The 19,413-nt window shown below is 47.5% G+C and overlaps 1 protein-coding gene across 1 annotated transcript in view; it reads left to right on the top strand.

Moving 5' to 3' along the window:
* LOC115126722 (multidrug resistance-associated protein 1-like) overlaps window positions 1-19,413 on the top strand; it is a 125,165-nt gene that overhangs the window by 40,964 nt on the left and 64,788 nt on the right. Inside the window, exons 4-8 of the mRNA XM_065016811.1 lie at window positions 9,609-9,746; window positions 10,901-11,026; window positions 13,371-13,432; window positions 13,772-13,903; window positions 15,279-15,485. Of these exons, the coding sequence (XP_064872883.1) occupies window positions 9,609-9,746; window positions 10,901-11,026; window positions 13,371-13,432; window positions 13,772-13,903; window positions 15,279-15,485 (665 nt within the window). The remainder of the gene's footprint in view (window positions 1-9,608; window positions 9,747-10,900; window positions 11,027-13,370; window positions 13,433-13,771; window positions 13,904-15,278; window positions 15,486-19,413) is intronic.

Genomic DNA, 19,413 nt, shown 5'->3' with positions numbered 1-19,413 from the left:
GTAGACACTCAGCCAGCCAACAGACTGAGGGGTTATAGCTAGACCTGCATTCATCCTTTAGTAGACACTCAGCCAGCCAACAGACTGAGGGTTATAGCTAGACCTGCATTCATCCTTTAGTAGACACTCAGCCAGCCAACAGACTGAGGGTTATAGCTAGACCTGCATTCATCCTTTAGTAGACACTCAGCCAGCCAACAGACTGAGGGTTATAGCTAGACCTGCATTCATCCTTTAGTAGACACTCAGCCAGCCAACAGACTGAGGGTTATAGCTAGACCTGCATTCATCCTTTAGTAGACACTCAGCCAGCCAACAGACTGAGGGTTATAGCTAGACCTGCATTCATCCTTTAGGGTTATAGACACTCAGCCAGCCAACAGACTGAGGGTTATAGCTAGACCTGCATTCATCCTTTAGTAGACACTCAGCCAGCCAACAGACTGAGGGTTATAGCTAGACCTGCATTCATCCTTTAGTAGACACTCAGCCAGCCAACAGACTGAGGGTTATAGCTAGACCTGCATTCATCCTTTAGTAGACACTCAGCCAGCCAACAGACTGAGGGTTATAGCTAGACCTGCATTCATCCTTTAGTAGACACTCAGCCAGCCAACAGACTGAGGGTTATAGCTAGACCTGCATTCATCCTTTAGTAGACACTCAGCCAGCCAACAGACTGAGGGTTATAGCTAGACCTGCATTCATCCTTTAGTAGACACTCAGCCAGCCAACAGACTGAGGGTTATAGCTAGACCTGCATTCATCCTTTAGTAGACACTCAGCCAGCCAACAGACTGAGGGTTATAGCTAGACCTGCATTCATCCTTTAGTAGACACTCAGCCAGCCAACAGACTGAGGGTTATAGCTATACCTGCATTCATCCTCTAGTAGACACTCAGCCAGCCAACAGACTGAGGGTTATAGCTAGACCTGCATTCATCCTTTAGTAGACACTCAGCACAGCCAACAGACTGAGGGTTATAGCTAGACCTGCATTCATCCTTTAGTAGACACTCAGCCAGCCAACAGACTGAGGGTTATAGCTAGACCTGCATTCATCCTTTAGTAGACACTCAGCCAGCCAACAGACTGAGGGTTATAGCTAGACCTGCATTCATCCTTTAGTAGACACTCAGCCAGCCAACAGACTGAGGGTTATAGCTAGACCTGCATTCATCCTTTAGTAGACACTCAGCCAGCCAACAGACTGAGGGTTATAGCTAGACCTGCATTCATCCTCTAGTAGACACTCAGCCAGCCAACAGACTGAGGGTTATAGCTAGACCTGCATTCATCCTTTAGTAGACACTCAGCCAGCCAACAGACTGAGGGTTATAGCTAGACCTGCATTCATCCTTTAGTAGACACTCAGCCAGCCAACAGACTGAGGGTTATAGCTAGACCTGCATTCATCCTTTAGTAGACACTCAGCCAGCCAACAGACTGAGGGTTATAGCTAGACCTGCATTCATCCTTTAGTAGACACTCAGCCAGCCAACAGACTGAGGGTTATAGCTAGACCTGCATTCATCCTTTAGTAGACACTCAGCCAGCCAACAGACTGAGGGTTATAGCTAGACCTGCATTCATCCTTTAGTAGACACTCAGCCAGCCAACAGACTGAGGGTTATAGCTAGACCTGCATTCATCCTTTAGTAGACACTCAGCCAGCCAACAGACTGAGGGTTATAGCTAGACCTGCATTCATCCTTTAGTAGACACTCAGCCAGCCAACAGACTGAGGGTTATAGCTAGACCTGCATTCATCCTTTAGTAGACACTCAGCCAGCCAACAGACTGAGGGTTATAGCTAGACCTGCATTCATCCTTTAGTAGACACTCAGCCAGCCAACAGACTGAGGGTTATAGCTAGACCTGCATTCATCCTTTAGTAGACACTCAGCCAGCCAACAGACTGAGGGTTATAGCTAGACCTGCATTCATCCTTTAGTAGACACTCAGCCAGCCAACAGACTGAGGGTTATAGCTAGACCTGCATTCATCCTTTAGTAGACACTCAGCCAGCCAACAGACTGAGGGTTTCATAGCTAGACCTGAGGGTTATTCATCCTTTAGTAGACACTCAGCCAGCCAACAGACTGAGGTTATAGCTAGACCTGCATTCATCCTTTAGTAGACACTCAGCCAGCCAACAGACTGAGGGTTATAGCATTCATCCTTTAGTAGACACTCAGCCAGCCAACAGACTGAGGGTTATAGCTAGACCTGCATTCATCCTTTAGTAGACACTCAGCCAGCCAACAGACTGAGGGTTATAGCTAGACCTGCATTCATCCTTTAGTAGACACTCAGCCAGCCAACAGACTGAGGGTTATAGCTAGACCTGCATTCATCCTTTAGTAGACACTCAGCCAGCCAACAGACTGAGGGTTATAGACACTCAGCTGAGACCTGCATTCATCCTTTAGTAGACACTCAGCCAGCCAACAGACTGAGGGTTATAGCTAGACCTGCATTCATCCTTTAGTAGACACTCAGCCAGCCAACAGACTGAGGGTTATAGCTAGACCTGCATTCATCCTTTAGTAGACACTCAGCCAGCCAACAGACTGAGGGTTATAGCACTCCAGCCAGCCAACAGACTGAGACCTGCATTCATCCTTTAGTAGACACTCAGCCAGCCAACAGACTGAGGGTTATAGCTAGACCTGCATTCATCCTTTAGTAGACACTCAGCCAGCCAACAGACTGAGGGTTATAGCTAGACCTGCATTCATCCTTTAGTAGACACTCAGCCAGCCAACAGACTGAGGGTTATAGCTAGACCTGCATTCATCCTTTAGTAGACACTCAGCCAGCCAACAGACTGAGGGTTATAGCTAGACCTGCATTCATCCTTTAGTAGACACTCAGCCAGCCAACAGACTGAGGGTTATAGCTAGACCTGCATTCATCCTTTAGTAGACACTCAGCCAGCCAACAGACTGAGGGTTATAGCTAGACCTGCATTCATCCTTTAGTAGACACTCAGCCAGCCAACAGACTGAGGGTTATAGCTAGACCTGCATTCATCCTTTAGTAGACACTCAGCCAGCCAACAGCCAACAGACTGAGGGTTATAGCTAGACCTGCATTCATCCTTTAGTAGACACTCAGCCAGCCAACAGACTGAGGGTTATAGCTAGACCTGCATTCATCCTTTAGTAGACACTCAGCCAGCCAACAGACTGAGGGTTATAGCTAGACCTGCATTCATCCTTTAGTAGACACTCAGCCAGCCAACAGACTGAGGGTTATAGCTAGACCTGCATTCATCCTTTAGTAGACACTCAGCCAGCCAACAGACTGAGGGTTATAGCTAGACCTGCATTCATCCTTTAGTAGACACTCAGCCAGCCAACAGACTGAGGGTTATAGCTAGACCTGCATTCATCCTTTAGTAGACACTCAGCCAGCCAACAGACTGAGGGTTATAGCTAGACCTGCATTCATCCTTTAGTAGACACTCAGCCAGCCAACAGACTGAGGGTTATAGCTAGACCTGCATTCATCCTTTAGTAGACACTCAGCCAGCCAACAGACTGAGGTTATAGCTAGACCTGCATTCATCCTTTAGTAGACACTCAGCCAGCCAACAGACTGAGGGTTATAGCTAGACCTGCATTCATCCTTTAGTAGACACTCAGCCAGCCAACAGACTGAGGGTTATAGCTAGACCTGCATTCATCCTTTAGTAGACACTCAGCCAGCCAACAGACTGAGGGTTATAGCTAGACCTGCATTCATCCTTTAGTAGACACTCAGCCAGCCAACAGACTGAGGGTTATAGCTAGACCTGCATTCATCCTTTAGTAGACACTCAGCCAGCCAACAGACTGAGGGTTATAGCTAGACCTGCATTCATCCTTTAGTAGACACTCAGCCAGCCAACAGACTGAGGGTTATAGCTAGACCTGCATTCATCCTTTAGTAGACACTCAGCCAGCCAACAGACTGAGGGTTATAGCTAGACCTGCATTCATCCTTTAGTAGACACTCAGCCAGCCAACAGACTGAGGGTTATAGCTAGACCTGCATTCATCCTTTAGTAGACACTCAGCCAGCCAACAGACTGAGGGTTATAGCTAGACCTGCATTCATCCTTTAGTAGACACTCAGCCAGCCAACAGACTGAGGGTTATAGCTAGACCTGCATTCATCCTTTAGTAGACACTCAGCCAGCCAACAGACTGAGGGTTATAGCTAGACCTGCATTCATCCTTTAGTAGACACTCAGCCAGCCAACAGACTGAGGGTTATAGCTAGACCTGCATTCATCCTTTAGTAGACACTCAGCCAGCCAACAGACTGAGGGTTATAGCTAGACCTGCATTCATCCTTTAGTAGACACTCAGCCAGCCAACAGACTGAGGGTTATAGCTAGACCTGCATTCATCCTTTCAGCCAGCCAGACACTCAGCCAGCCAACAGACTGAGGGTTATAGCTAGACCTGCATTCATCCTTTAGTAGACACTCAGCCAGCCAACAGACTGAGGGTTATAGCTAGACCTGCATTCATCCTTTAGTAGACACTCAGCCAGCCAACAGACTGAGGGTTATAGCTAGACCTGCATTCATCCTTTAGTAGACACTCAGCCAGCCAACAGACTGAGGGTTATAGCTAGACCTGCATTCATCCTTTAGTAGACACTCAGCCAGCCAACAGACTGAGGGTTATAGCTAGACCTGCATTCATCCTTTAGTAGACACTCAGCCAGCCAACAGACTGAGGGTTATAGCTAGACCTGCATTCATCCTTTAGTAGACACTCAGCCAGCCAACAGACTGAGGGTTATAGCTAGACCTGCATTCATCCTCTAGTAGACACTCAGCCAGCCAACAGACTGAGGGTTATAGCTAGACCTGCATTCATCCTTTAGTAGACACTCAGCCAGCCAACAGACTGAGGGTTATAGCTAGACCTGCATTCATCCTTTAGTAGACACTCAGCCAGCCAACAGACTGAGGGTTATAGCTAGACCTGCATTCATCCTTTAGTAGACACTCAGCCAGCCAACAGACTGAGGGTTATAGCTAGACCTGCATTCATCCTTTAGTAGACACTCAGCCAACCAACAGACTGAGGGTTATAGCTAGACCTGCATTCATCCTTTAGTAGACACTCAGCCAGCCAACAGACTGAGGGTTGTAGCTAGACCTGCATTCATCCTTTAGTAGACACTCAGCCAGCCAACAGACTGAGGGTTATAGCTAGACCTGCATTCATCCTTTAGTAGACACTCAGCCAGCCAACAGACTGAGGGTTATAGCTAGACCTGCATTCATCCTCTAGTAGACACTCAGCCAGCCTACAGACTGAGGGTTATAGCTAGACCTGCATTCATCCTTTAGTAGACACTCAGCCAGCCAACAGACTGAGGGTTATAGCTAGACCTGCATTCATCCTTTAGTAGACACTCAGCCAGCCAACAGACTGGGGTTATAGCTGAGACCTGCATTCATCCTTTAGTAGACACTCAGCCAGCCAACAGACTGAGGGGTTATAGCTAGACCTGCATTCATCCTTTAGTAGACACTCAGCCAGCCAACAGACTGAGGGTTATAGCTAGACCTGCATTCATCCTTTAGTAGACACTCAGCCAGCCAACAGACTGAGGGTTATAGCTAGACCTGCATTCATCCTTTAGTAGACACTCAGCCAGCCAACAGACTGAGGGTTATAGCTAGACCTGCATTCATCCTTTAGTAGACACTCAGCCAGCCAACAGACTGAGGGTTATAGCTAGACCTGCATTCTCATACTACTACAGAGAATATAGCAAATAGTTTCAGCTGTTGCTCTGATGTGCTTGGAGTTCTTAATGGGTGGTGTTTGCCATTTTGGGACTATTCTATTGGACAAGGCAAACTCATCCGGGGAAACTCAATCAAGCACAGATAAAGTATTTGAAATTATTTCCAATGGTATTTGAACCCAGGTTTGGTTCTAGCACTCTGCCTTCCGAACATAAACCAATACAGCAGGGTTCCCCAACTGGCGGCCCATGGGTGGTTTTAATTGGCCCATGGGTGGTTTTAATTGGCCCATGGGTGGTTTTAATTGGCCAATGGGTGGTTTTAATTGGCTCGCTGGTTTTAATTGGCTCGCTGGTTTTAATTGGCCCATGGGTGGTTTTAATTGGCCCATGGGTGGTTTTAATTGGCTCGCTGGTGGTTTTATTTGGCTCGCTGGTGGTTTTATTTGGCTTGCAGGTGGGTTTTTAACTGATTTTTTGGTGTGTGAAATTTTGAACACCAGGAAATCAGCTATTTTCAAGTGATTTTCATTCAAGAAATCTGTTCTCAAGTCAAGTATTCTTACGCATAATTAGAGAGACACGACATGATCATGTTCAAGTATAAGCAAGGTTTGAAATGATTATGTTTTAGTCAAACCCCATATCTGTTTGGGATTCTTGTGATCAATTTGCAGTCTACAAATCAGCTAAATCTAGTTGATGATCTGGTCTGCTCAATCTCTTCTGCTCAATCTCTTCTGGCCAATCTCTTCTGGCCAATCTCTTCTGGCCAATCTCTTCTGGCCAATCTCTTCTGGCCAATCTCTTCTGGTTAATCTCTTCTGGTTAATCTCTTCTGGCCAATCTCTTCTGGCCAATCTCTTCTGGTTAATCTCTTCTGCTCAATCTCTTCTGGCCAATCTCTTCTGGCCAATCTCTTCTGGTTAATCTCTTCTGGCCAATCTCTTCTGGCCAATCTCTTCTGGCCAATCTCTTCTGGCCAATCTCTTCTGGTTAATCTCTTCTGGTTAATCTCTTCTGGCCAATCTCTTCTGGCCAATCTCTTCTGGTTAATCTCTTCTGCTCAATCTCTTCTGGCCAATCTCTTCTGGCCAATCTCTTCTGGCCAATCTCTTCTGGCCAATCTCTTCTGGTTAATCTCTTCTGGTTAATCTCTTCTGGCCAATCTCTTCTGGCCAATCTCTTCTGGTTAATCTCTTCTGGTTAATCTCTTCTGGCCAATCTCTTCTGGTTAATCTCTTCTGGCCAATCTCTTCTGGCCAATCTCTTCTGGTTAATCTCTTCTGGCCAATCTCTTCTGGTTAATCTCTTCTGGCCAATCTCTTCTGGCCAATCTCTTCTGGCCAATCTCTTCCGGCCAATCTCTTCTGGCCAATCTCTTCTGGCCAATCTCTTCTGGCCAATCTCTTCTGGTTAATCTCTTCTGGCCAATCTCTTCTGGTTAATCTCTTCTGGCCAATCTCTTCTGGCCAATCTCTTCCGGTCGATCTCTTCACTAAATCTCTGCTTGGTTGTTGGTGCATTGGGGGGTTCTTGGAGGTGGGGAATGGAATTAATTGTATTTTTTATTTTATTTTTCTTCCTGGGGGGGAACTGTGGGAGGGGTCTCGAATGGTTGAGGGACAGCTATTGGGGAACTGTGGGGGGATCTTGGAGGGTTTGGGTTCACGTTTTGTGTCCTGGTGGTAGATCGGTCAACATGCCCTTGAGCAGGGCATTGACTCTGGATGCTTCTGTGTGTTACTCTGAATGGGAATCTGTTGGATGACTGGTATGGTGTAGTTATTGAATGGGAATCTGTTGGATGACTGGTGTGATGTAGTTGTTGAATGGTAATCTGTTGGATGACTGGTATGGTGTAGTTATTGAATGGGAATCTGTTGGATGACTGGTATGGTGTAGTTATTGAATGGGAATCTGTTGGATGACTGGTGTGATGTAGTTGTTGAATGGTAATCTGTTGGATGACTGGTGTGATGTAGTTATTGAATGGGAATCTGTTGGATGACTGGTATGATGTAGTTATTGAATGGGAATCTGTTGGATGACTGGTATGGTGTAGTTATTGAATGGGAATCTGTTGGATGACTGGTGTGATGTAGTTATTGAATGGGAATCTGTTGGATGACTGGTATGATGTAGTTACTGAATGGTAATCTGTTGGATGACTGGTATGGTGTAGTTATTGAATGGGAATCTGTTGGATGACTGGTATGGTGTAGTTATTGAATGGGAATCTGTTGGGTGACTGGTATGATGTAGTTATTGAATGGTAATCTGTTGGATGACTGGTATGATGTAGTTATTGAATGGGAATCTGTTGGATGACTGGTACAATGTAGCTGGTGAATGGGAATCTGTTGGATGACTAGTACAATGTAGCTGGTGAATGGGAATCTGTTGGATGACTGGTATGGTGTAGTTATTGGATGACTGGTATGGTGTAGTTATTGGATGACTGGTATGGTGTAGTTATTGAATGGGAATCTGTTGGATGACTGGTATGGTGTAGTTATTGAATGGGAATCTGTTGGATGACTGGTATGGTGTAGTTATTGAATGGGAATCTGTTGGATGACTGGTATGGTGTAGTTATTGAATGGGAATCTGTTGGATGACTGGTATGATGTAGTTATTGAATGGGAATCTGTTGGATGACTGGTATGGTGTAGTTATTGAATGGGAATCTGTTGGATGACTGGTATGATGTAGTTATTGAATGGGAATCTGTTGGGTGACTGGTATGGTGTAGTTATTGAATGGGAATCTGTTGGATGACTGGTATGATGTAGTTATTGGATGACTGGTATGGTGTAGTTATTGGATGACTGGTATGGTGTAGTTATTGGATGACTGGTATGGTGTAGTTATTGGATGACTGGTATGGTGTAGTTATTGGATGACTGGTATGGTGTAGTTATTGGATGACTGGTATGGTGTAGTTATTGAATGACTGGTATGGTGTAGTTATTGGATGACTGGTATGGTGTAGTTATTGGATGACTGGTATGGTGTAGTTATTGGATGACTGGTATGGTGTAGTTATTGGATGACTGGTATGGTGTAGTTATTGGATGACTGGTATGGTGTAGTTATTGAGCGGCTACACTGCATGTAATACTGTATGTTTCGAATATTCAATAAATAATCATAAAAAATATATTACAATAATAATATAATAATAATAATATATACAAATATATAAAAAATCAAATAAAAAATCTCAATCTCTTCTGTCCAATCTCTTCTGGTTAATCTCTTCTGTCCAATCTCTTCTGGTTAATATCTTCTGTCCAATCTCTTCTGGTTAATCTCTTCTGTCCAATCTCTTCTGGTTAATCTCTTCTGTCCAATCTCTTCTGGTTAATCTCTTCTGTCCAATCTCTTCTGGTTAATATCTTCTGTCCAATGTCTTCTGGTTAATCTCTTCTGTCCAATCTCTTCTGGTTAATCTCTTCTGTCCAATGTCTTCTGGTTAATCTCTTCTGTCCAATCTCTTCTGGTTAATATTTTCTGTCCAATCTCTTCTGTCCAATCTCTTCTGGTTAATCTCTTCTGTCCAATCTCTTCTGGTTAATCTCTTCTGTCCAATCTCTTCTGGTTAATCTCTTCTGTCCAATCTCTTTTGGTTAATCTCTTCTGTCCAATCTCTTCTGTCCAATCTCTTCTGTCCAATCTCTTCTGTCCAATCTCTTCTGTCCAATCTCTTCTGGTCAATGTCTCCATCTCTTCATCTCTCTCCTCATTCTCTCTCCCCAGCTCCTGGCAGTGTGTGTGATCCAGTGGGAGAGGATGAAGGGATGTCGTTCTTCCGTTCATCTCTCTCCTCATTCTCTCTCTCCAGCTCCTGGCGGTGTGTGTGATCCAGTGGGAGAGGATGAAGGGATGTCGTTCTTCCGTTCTTCTCTTCCTCTTCTGGACTCTGGCAGTGGTCTGCTCCCTCGTTCCACTCAGAGCCAACATACAGCAGATCATAGAAGAGGTGTGTGTGTACACTGTTTGTGTGTGAGTGTGTGTACACTGTCTGTGTGTGAGTGTGTGTATACACTGTACAGTTGGAACACTGAGAGTACAGTTGGAACACTGAGAGTACAGTTGGAAGTCTGAGAGGACAGTTGGAACACTGAGAGTACAGTTGGAACACTGAGAGTACAGTTGTAAGTCTGAGAGTACAGTTGTAAGTCTGAGAGTACAGTTGTAAGTCTGAGAGTACAGTTGGAACACTGGGAGTACAGTTGGAACACTGAGAGTACAGTTGGAAGTCTGAGAGTACAGTTGGAACACTGAGAGTACAGTTGGAACACTGAGAGTACAGTTGGGAGTCTGAGAGAACAGTTGGAACACTGAGAGTACAGTTGTAAGTCTGAGAGTACAGTTGGAACACTGAGAGTACAGTTGGAAGTCTGAGAGTACAGTTGGAACACTGAGAGTACAGTTGGAACACTGAGAGTACAGTTGGAACACTGAGAGTACAGTTGGGAGTCTGAGAGTACAGTTGGAACACTGAGAGTACAGTTGGAACACTGAGAGTACAGTTGGAACACTGAGAGTACAGTTGGAACACTGAGAGTACAGTTGGAAGTCTGAGAGTACAGTTGGAACACTGAGAGTACAGTTGGAAGTCTGAGAGTACAGTTGGAACACTGAGAGTACAGTTGGAACACTGAGAGTACAGTTGGAACACTGAGAGTACAGTTGGAAGTCTGAGAGTACAGTTGGAACACTGAGAGTACAGTTGGGAGTCTGAGAGGAAAGTGAGAAGTCTGAAAGTACAGGACGTGAAACAGAAGGATTTGTTTGGCCGTGGTGGTCGAAGGGACTTCAGAATTATAATACGGGAACCCACCCCTCCTCAATTCTCCCTTTCCCTCTCCTTCTCTCTCTCTCTCTCTCTCTCTCTCTCTCTCTCTGTGTCTCTGTCTCTGTCTATCTGTCTCTCTCTCTCTCACTCTCTCTTTCGCTCCCCCTCTCTCTTTCTCTCTCTCTCTCTCTCTCTCTCTCTCTCTGTGTCTCTGTCTCTGTCTATCTGTCTCTCTCTCTCTCACTCTCTCTTTCGCTCCCCCTCTCTCTTTCTCTCTCTCTCGCTCTCTCACACACATTCTGTCAATAACCAATCACCCTCTTCCTGTGTTGCAGGGGTTCTTCACAGACGCGATGCGCTTCATAGCATTCTTCATTTACTTCTCCCTGCAGCTGACCCAGCTCATCCTCAGCTGCTTCTCTGACCAACGCCCCAGTACAGACACACACACCTACAGAAAGGTACCCAGCACAGACACACACACCTACAGAAAGGTACCCAGCACAGACACACACACCTACAGAAAGGTACCCAGTACAGACACACACACCTACAGAAAGGTACCCAGCACAGACACACACACCTACAGAAAGGTACCCAGCACAGACACACACACCTACAGAAAGGTACCCAGTACAGACACACACACCTACAGACAGGTACCCAGCACAGACACACACACCTACAGAAAGGTACCCAGCACAGACACACACACCTACAGAAAGGTACCCAGCACAGACACACACACCTACAGAAAGGTACCCAGCACAGGCACACACACCTACAGAAAGGTACCCAGCACAGACACACACACCTACAGAAGGTACCCAGCACAGACACACACACCTACAGAAAGGTACCCAGCACAGACACACACACCTACAGAAGGTACCCAGCACAGACACACACACCTACAGAAAGGTACCCAGTACAGACACACACACCTACAGACAGGTACCCAGCACAGACACACACACCTACAGAAAGGTACCCAGTACAGACACACACACCTACAGACAGGTACCCAGTACAGACACACACACCTACAGAAAGGTACCCAGCACAGACACACACACGTACAGAAAGGTACCCAGTACAGACACACACACCTACAGAAAGGTACCCAGCACAGACACACACACCTACAGACAGGTACCCAGCACAGACACACACACCTACAGAAAGGTACCCAGCACAGACACACACACCTACAGACAGGTACCCAGTACAGACACACACACCTACAGAAAGGTACCCAGCACAGACACACACACCTACAGAAAGGTACCCAGCACATACACACACACCTACAGAAAGGTACCCAGCACAGACACACACACCTACAGAAAGGTACCCAGCACAGACACACACACCTACAGAAAGGTACCCAGCACAGACACACACACCTACAGAAAGGTACCCAGCACAGACACACACACCTACAGAAAGGTACCCAGCACAGACACACACACCTACAGAAAGGTACCCAGCACAGACACACACACCTACAGAAAGGTACCCAGCACAGACACACACACACCTACAGAAAGGTACCCAGCACAGACACACACACCTACAGAAAGGTACCCAGCACAGACACACACACCTACAGAAAGGTACCCAGCACAGACACACACACCTACAGAAAGGTACCCAGCACAGACACACACACCTACAGAAAGGTACCCAGCACAGACCGACACACCTACAGAAAGGTACCCAGCACAGACACACACACCTACAGAAAGGTACCCAGCACAGACACACACACCTACAGAAAGGTACCCAGCACAGACACACACACCTACAGACAGGTACCCAGCACAGACACACACACCTCCAGACTGCATTGACAGACAAACACATTGCTCTTGTTCAGGCCATGTAGGAAGTGATTTTTAAAGGTAATTTACACTTGAGCCAACATCTGCAGCATTTGTCATGAATGGGGATCTCTGCGAAGGTTGGGGAAATGGGTAGCTCAGTTCGCGATGGTAAAACACCCTTTCATAGCGGTAGAAGGTGCTTTCACAGTGGTAGAAGGTTCCGTAAAAGTGGTAGAAGGTGTTTTCACAGTGGTAGAAGGTGCTTTCACAGCGGTAGAAGGTGCTTCACAGTGGTAGGAGGTGCTTTCACAGAGGTAGGAGGTGCTTTCACAGAGGTAGGAGGTGCTTTCACAGCGGTAGAAGGTGCTTTCACAGCGGTAGAAGGTGGTTTCACAGCGGTAGAAGGTGGCTTCACAGTGGTAGAAGGTGTTTTCACAGTGGTAGAACGTACTTTCAAAGCAGTAGAAGGTGCTTTCACATTGGTAGAAGGTGCTTTCACAGTGGTAGAAGGTGCTTTCACAGCGGTAGAAGGTGCTTTCACAGCGGTAGAAGGTGGTTTCACAGTGGTAGAAGGTGTTTTCACAGCGGTAGAAGTTGCTTTCACAGCGGTAGAAGGTGCTTTCACAGCGGTAGAAGGTGCTTTCACAGTGGTAGAAGGTGCTTTCAAAGTGGTAGAAGGTGCTTTCACAGTGGTAGAAGGTGCTTTCACAGCAGTAGAAGGTGCTTTCACAGTGGTAGAAGGTGCTTTCACAGCGGTAGAAGGTGCTTTCACAGCAGTAGAAGGCGCTTTCACAGTGGTAGAAGGTGCTTTCACAGCATTAGAAGGTGCTTTCACAGTGGTAGAAGGTGATTTCACAGCAGTAGAAGGTGCTTTCACAGTGGTAGAAGGTGCTTTCACAGCGGTAGAAGGTGCTTTCACAGCGGTAGAAGGTGCTTTGAATGAATCTGGGCCTAAGACCCTGTGTGTTATCCCCTACAGAACCCCTGTCCAGTGGAGGACGCCTCTTTCCTCTCTAAGATGCTCTTCTGGTGGTTTGGAGGGTAAGACTGGGCAGCCTTAAATTGTTACAATGATGGATATGAGATGTGTAATTATAGGGGAAACTGAACAATCAATATATGCCATTTATCAGATGTTTTTAATCTCCTTTTCCCTCCCTCCCTCCCTCCCTCCCTCCCTCCCTCCCTCCCTCCCTCCCTCCCTCCCTCCCTCCTCATCCTCATCCCCTCTCCCTCCTCCTCCCTCCTCCTCCTCCTCCTCTCCCTCCCTCCCTCCCTCCCTCCCTCCCTCCCTCCTTCCCTCCTCCCCTCCTCCCCCTCCCCCTCCTCCTCCTCCTCTCCCTCCTCCTCCTCCTCCTCCTTCCTCCTCTCCTCTGTCAGGTTGGTTATTAGGGGTTATCGTACTCCCCTGCAGGCAGAGGATCTCTGGTGTCTTAGAGAAGAAGACTCTTCAGACTGTATCATAGCAGACCTGGAGATTGACTGGGCCAGAGAGTGTACTAAACTACAACAGTAAGACTACTACACTATATACTACACACTACACACTACACCCTACACCCTACACACTACACACTACACACTACACCCTAGACACTACACCCTACACCCTACACACTACACCCTACACACTACACCCTACACCCTACACACTACACCCTACACACCACACCCTACACACTACAAACCACACACCCTAGATACTACACACTACACCCTACACACTACACACTACAAACCACACACTACACCCTAGACACTACACCCTACACACTACACCCTACACACTACACCCTACACACTACACCCTACACCCTACACACTACACCCTACACACTACACCCTACACACTACACCCTACACACTACACCCTACACCCTACACACTACACCCTACCCACTACACACTACACACTACACCCTATACACCACACCCTACACCCTACACACCACACCTACACACCACACCCTACACACTACACCTACACACTACACCCTAGACACTACACCCTACACACTACACCCTACACACTACACCCTACACACCACACCCTACACACTACACACCACACACTACACCCTACACACCACACCTATATACTACACCCTACACCCTACACCCTACACACCACACCCTACACCCTACACACCACACCCTACACCCTACACACCACACCCTACACCCTACACACTACACCCTACACACTACACCCTACACACCACACCCTACATACTACACCCTACACACTACACACTACACACTACACCCTACACCACACCCTACACACCACATAGTACACCCTACACACCACACCCTAGACACTACACCCTACACACCACACCTTACACACTACACCCTACACACTACACACCACACACTACACCCTACACACCACACTTACACACTACACCCTACACACCACACCCTACACCCTACACACTACACATACTACATACTACACCCTACACCACACCCTACACACTACACCCTACACCACACCCTACACACTACACACCCTGCACACCACACCCTACACCCTACACACTACATACTACATACTACACATCACACCCTACACACTACACCCTACACCCTACACACCACATAGTACACCCTACACACCACACCCTACACACTACACCCTACACCTTACACACTACACACCACACCTTACACACTACACACTACACACCACACCCTACACACCACACCCTACACACTACTCCCTACACACCACACCCTACACCCTACACACTACACCCTACACACTACTCCCTACACACCACACCCTACACCCTACACACTACACCCTACACACTACACACTACATACGGTGAGTCCTAAACTGACAGAACAGACCCAGTTGTTTAATATCTCCCTCCTCCAGAAAGGAGTGTAGTCTGTCTGGCTGCCGTCCTACAGGTCCTAAACTGACAGAACAGACCCAGCTGTTGAAGAAGCTGAGACAGGAACAGAACTCAGGGTTCTGTCTCTTCAGAGTTCTGGCTCGGAGCTTCGGACCTTTCTTCCTCAAAGGGACCCTCTTCCTCATCTTCCACGACGCCTTCATGTTCTCCATACCACAGGTGCTCAGGTAAGACCCAGAGTGTGTGGACCCTGGTCAACGTTAGGACACTACATTGACCCAGGAGAGAGTGTGTGGACCCTGGTCAACGTTAGGACACTACGTTGACCCAGGAGAGAGTGTGTGGACCCTGGTCAACGTTAAGACACTACGTGACCCAGGAGAGAGTGTGTGGACCCTGGTCAACGTTAGGACACTACGTTGACCCAGGAGAGAGTGTGTGGACCCTGGTCAACGTTAGGACACTACGTTGACCCAGGAGAGAGTGTGTGGACCCTGGTCAACGTTAGGACACTACGTTGACCCAGGAGAGAGTGTGTGGACCCTGGTCAACGTTAGGACACTACGTTGACCCAGGAGAGAGTGTGTGGACCCTGGTCAACGTTAGGACACTACGTTGACCCAGGAGAGAGTGTGTGGACCCTGGTCAACGTTAGGACACTACGTTGACCCAGGAGAGAGTGTGTGGACCCTGGTCAACGTTAGGACACTACGTTGACCCAGGAGAGAGTGTGTGGACCCTGGTCAACGTTAGGACACTACGTTGAATTGTAGGTCTAATAGAAAGTTATTACTTATCATAAATCACAAACACATTGTTGCTCCTCACCCATTCTCTCTTTTACATTTACCCACATTACAGAACCCTGTCTGAGTCCCAAATAACACCCTAATTTACACACCCTACAGAACCCTGTCTGAGTCCCAAATAGCCCCCTAATTTACACACCCTACAAAACCCTGTCTGAGTCCCAAATAGCCCCCTAATTTACACACCCTACAGAACCCTGGCTGAGTCCCAAATAGCCCCCTAATTTACACACCCTACAGAACCCTGTCTGGGTCCCAAATAACACCCTAATTTACCCACCCTACAGAACCCTGTCTGGGTCCCAAATAACACCCTAATTTACCCACCCTACAGAACCCTGTCTGGGTCCCAAATAACACCCTAATTTACACACCCTACAGAACCCTGTCTGGGTCCCAAATAACACCCTAATTTACCCACCCTACAGAACCCTGTCTGAGTCCCAAATAACACCCTAATTTACACACCCTACAGAACCCTGTCTGGGTCCCAAATAACACCCTAATTTACCCACCCTACAGAACCCTGTCTGTGTCCCAAATAACACCCTAATTTACCCACCCTACAGAACCCTGTCTGAGTCCCAAATAACACCCTAATTTACACACCCTGCAGAACCCTGTCTGGGTCCCAAATAACACCCTAATTTACACACCCTACAGAACCCTGTCTGAGTCCCAAATAGCCCCCTAATTTACACACCCTACAGAACCCTGTCTGCGTCCCAAATAGCCCCCTAATTTACACACCCTACAGAACCCTGTCTGCGTCCCAAATAGCCCCCTAATTTACACACCCTACAGAACCCTGTCTGGGTCCCAAATAGCCCCCTAATTTACCCACCCTACAGAACCCTGTCTGGGTCCCAAATAGCCCCCTAATTTACCCACCCTACAGAACCCTGTCTGGGTCCCAAATAGCCCCCTAATTTACCCACCCTACAGAACCCTGTCTGGGTCCCAAATAGCCCCCTAATTTACCCACCCTACAGAACCCTGTCTGGGTCCCAAATAGCCCCCTAATTTACCCACCCTACAGAACCCTACTGGGTCCCAAATAACCCCTAATTTACACCCTACAGAACCCTGCCTGGGTCCCAAATAGCCCCCTAATTTACACACCCTACAGAACCCTGTCTGGGTCCCAAATAGACCCCTAATTTACCCACCCTACAGAACCCTGTCTGGGTCCCAAATAGCCCCCTAATTTACACACGCTGCAGAACCCTGTCTGGTTCCCAAATAACACCCTAATTTACACACCCTACAGAACCCTGTCTGGGTCCCAAATAACACCCTAATTTACCCACCCTACAGAACCCTGTCTGGGTCCCAAATAACACCCTAATTTACCCACCCTACAGAACCCTGTCTGGGTCCCAAATAACACCTAATTTACCCACCCTACAGAACCCTGTCTGAGTCCCAAATAACACCCTAATTTACACACCCTGCAGAACCCTGTCTGGGTCCCAAATAACACCCTAATTTACACACCCTACAGAACCCTGTCTGAGTCCCAAATAGCCCCCTAATTTACACACCCTACAGAACCCTGTCTGTCCCAAATAGCCCCTAATTTACACACCCTACAGAACCCTGTCTGGGTCCCAAATAGCCCCTAATTTACCCACCCTACAGAACCCTGTCTGGGTCCCAAATAGCCCCTAATTTACCCACCCTACAGAACCCTGTCTGGGTCCCAAATAGCCCCCTAATTTACCCACCCTACAGAACCCTGTCTGGGTCCCAAATAGCCCCCTAATTTACCCACCCTACAGAACCCTACTGGGTCCCAAATAACCCCCTAATTTACACACCCTACAGAACCCTGCCTGGGTCCCAAATAGCCCCCTAATTTACACACCCTACAGAACCCTGTCTGGGTCCCAAATAGACCCCTAATTTACCCACCCTACAGAACCCTGTCTGGGTCCCAAATAGCCCCCTAATTTACACACCCTGCAGAACCCTGTCTGGTTCCCAAATAACACCCTAATTTACACACCCTACAGAACCCTGTCTGGGTCCCAAATAACACCCTAATTTACCCACCCTACAGAACCCTGTCTGGGTCCCAAATAACACCCTAATTTACCCACCCTACAGAACCCTGTCTGAGTCCCAAATAACACCCTAATTTACACACCCTGCAGAGCCCTGTCTGGGTCCCAAATAGCCCCCAAATTTACACACCCTACAAAACCCTGTCTGAGTCCCAAATAACACCCTAATTTACACACCCTACAAAACCCTGTCTGGGTCCCAAATAACCCCCTAATTTACCCACATTACAAAACCCTGTCTGGGTCCCAAATAGCTCCCTAATTTATCCACCCTACAGAACCCTGTCTGCGTCCCAAATAGCCCCCTAATTTACACACCCTACAGAACCCTGTCTGCGTCCCAAATAGCCCCCTAATTTACACACCCTACAGAACCCTGTCTGGGTCCCAAATAGCCCCCTAATTTACCCACCCTACAGAACCTTGTCTGGGTCCCAAATAGCCCCCTAATTTACCCACCCTACAGAACCCTGTCTGGGTCCCAAATAGCCCCCTAATTTACACACCCTACAGAACCCTGTCTGGGTCCCAAATAGCCCCCTAATTTACCCACCCTACCGAACCCTACTGGGTCCCAAATAACCCCCTAATTTACACACCCTACAGAACCCTGTCTGGGTCCCAAATAGCCCCCTAATTTACACACCCTACAGAACCCTGTCTGCGTCCCAAATAGCCCCCTAATTTACACACCCTACAGAACCCTGTCTGGGTCCCAAATAGCCCCCTAATTTACCCACCCTACAGAACCCTGTCTGGGTCCCAAATAGCCCCCTAATTTACCCACCCTACAGAACCCTGTCTGGGTCCCAAATAGCCCCCTAATTTACACACCCTACAGAACCCTGTCTGGGTCCCAAATAGCCCCCTAATTTACCCACCCTACAGAACCCTACTGGGTCCCAAATAACCCCCTAATTTACACACCCTACAGAACCCTGCCTGGGTCCCAAATAGCCCCCTAATTTACACACCCTACAGAACCCTGTCTGGGTCCCAAATAGACCCCTAATTTACCCACCCTACAGAACCCTGTCTGGGTCCCAAATAGACCCCTAATTCAAATCAATCAAATCAAATCAAATTTATTTATATAGCCCTTCGTACATCAGCTGATATCTCAAAGTGCTGTACAGAAACCCAGCCTAAAACCCCAAACAGCAAACAATGCAGGTGTAAAAGCACGGTGGCTAGGAAAAACTCCCTAGAAAGGCCAAAACCTAGGAAGAAACCTAGAGAGGAACCAGGCTATGTGGGGTGGCCAGTCCTCTTCTGGCTGT

This window comes from Oncorhynchus nerka, unplaced genomic scaffold (genome assembly GCF_034236695.1).
Source record: "Oncorhynchus nerka isolate Pitt River unplaced genomic scaffold, Oner_Uvic_2.0 unplaced_scaffold_858, whole genome shotgun sequence".
Taxonomy (NCBI): Eukaryota; Metazoa; Chordata; class Actinopteri; order Salmoniformes; family Salmonidae; genus Oncorhynchus; species Oncorhynchus nerka.
Note: the sequence above shows the minus strand (reverse complement) of the source record. Positions and strands in the feature narration are given on the sequence as shown.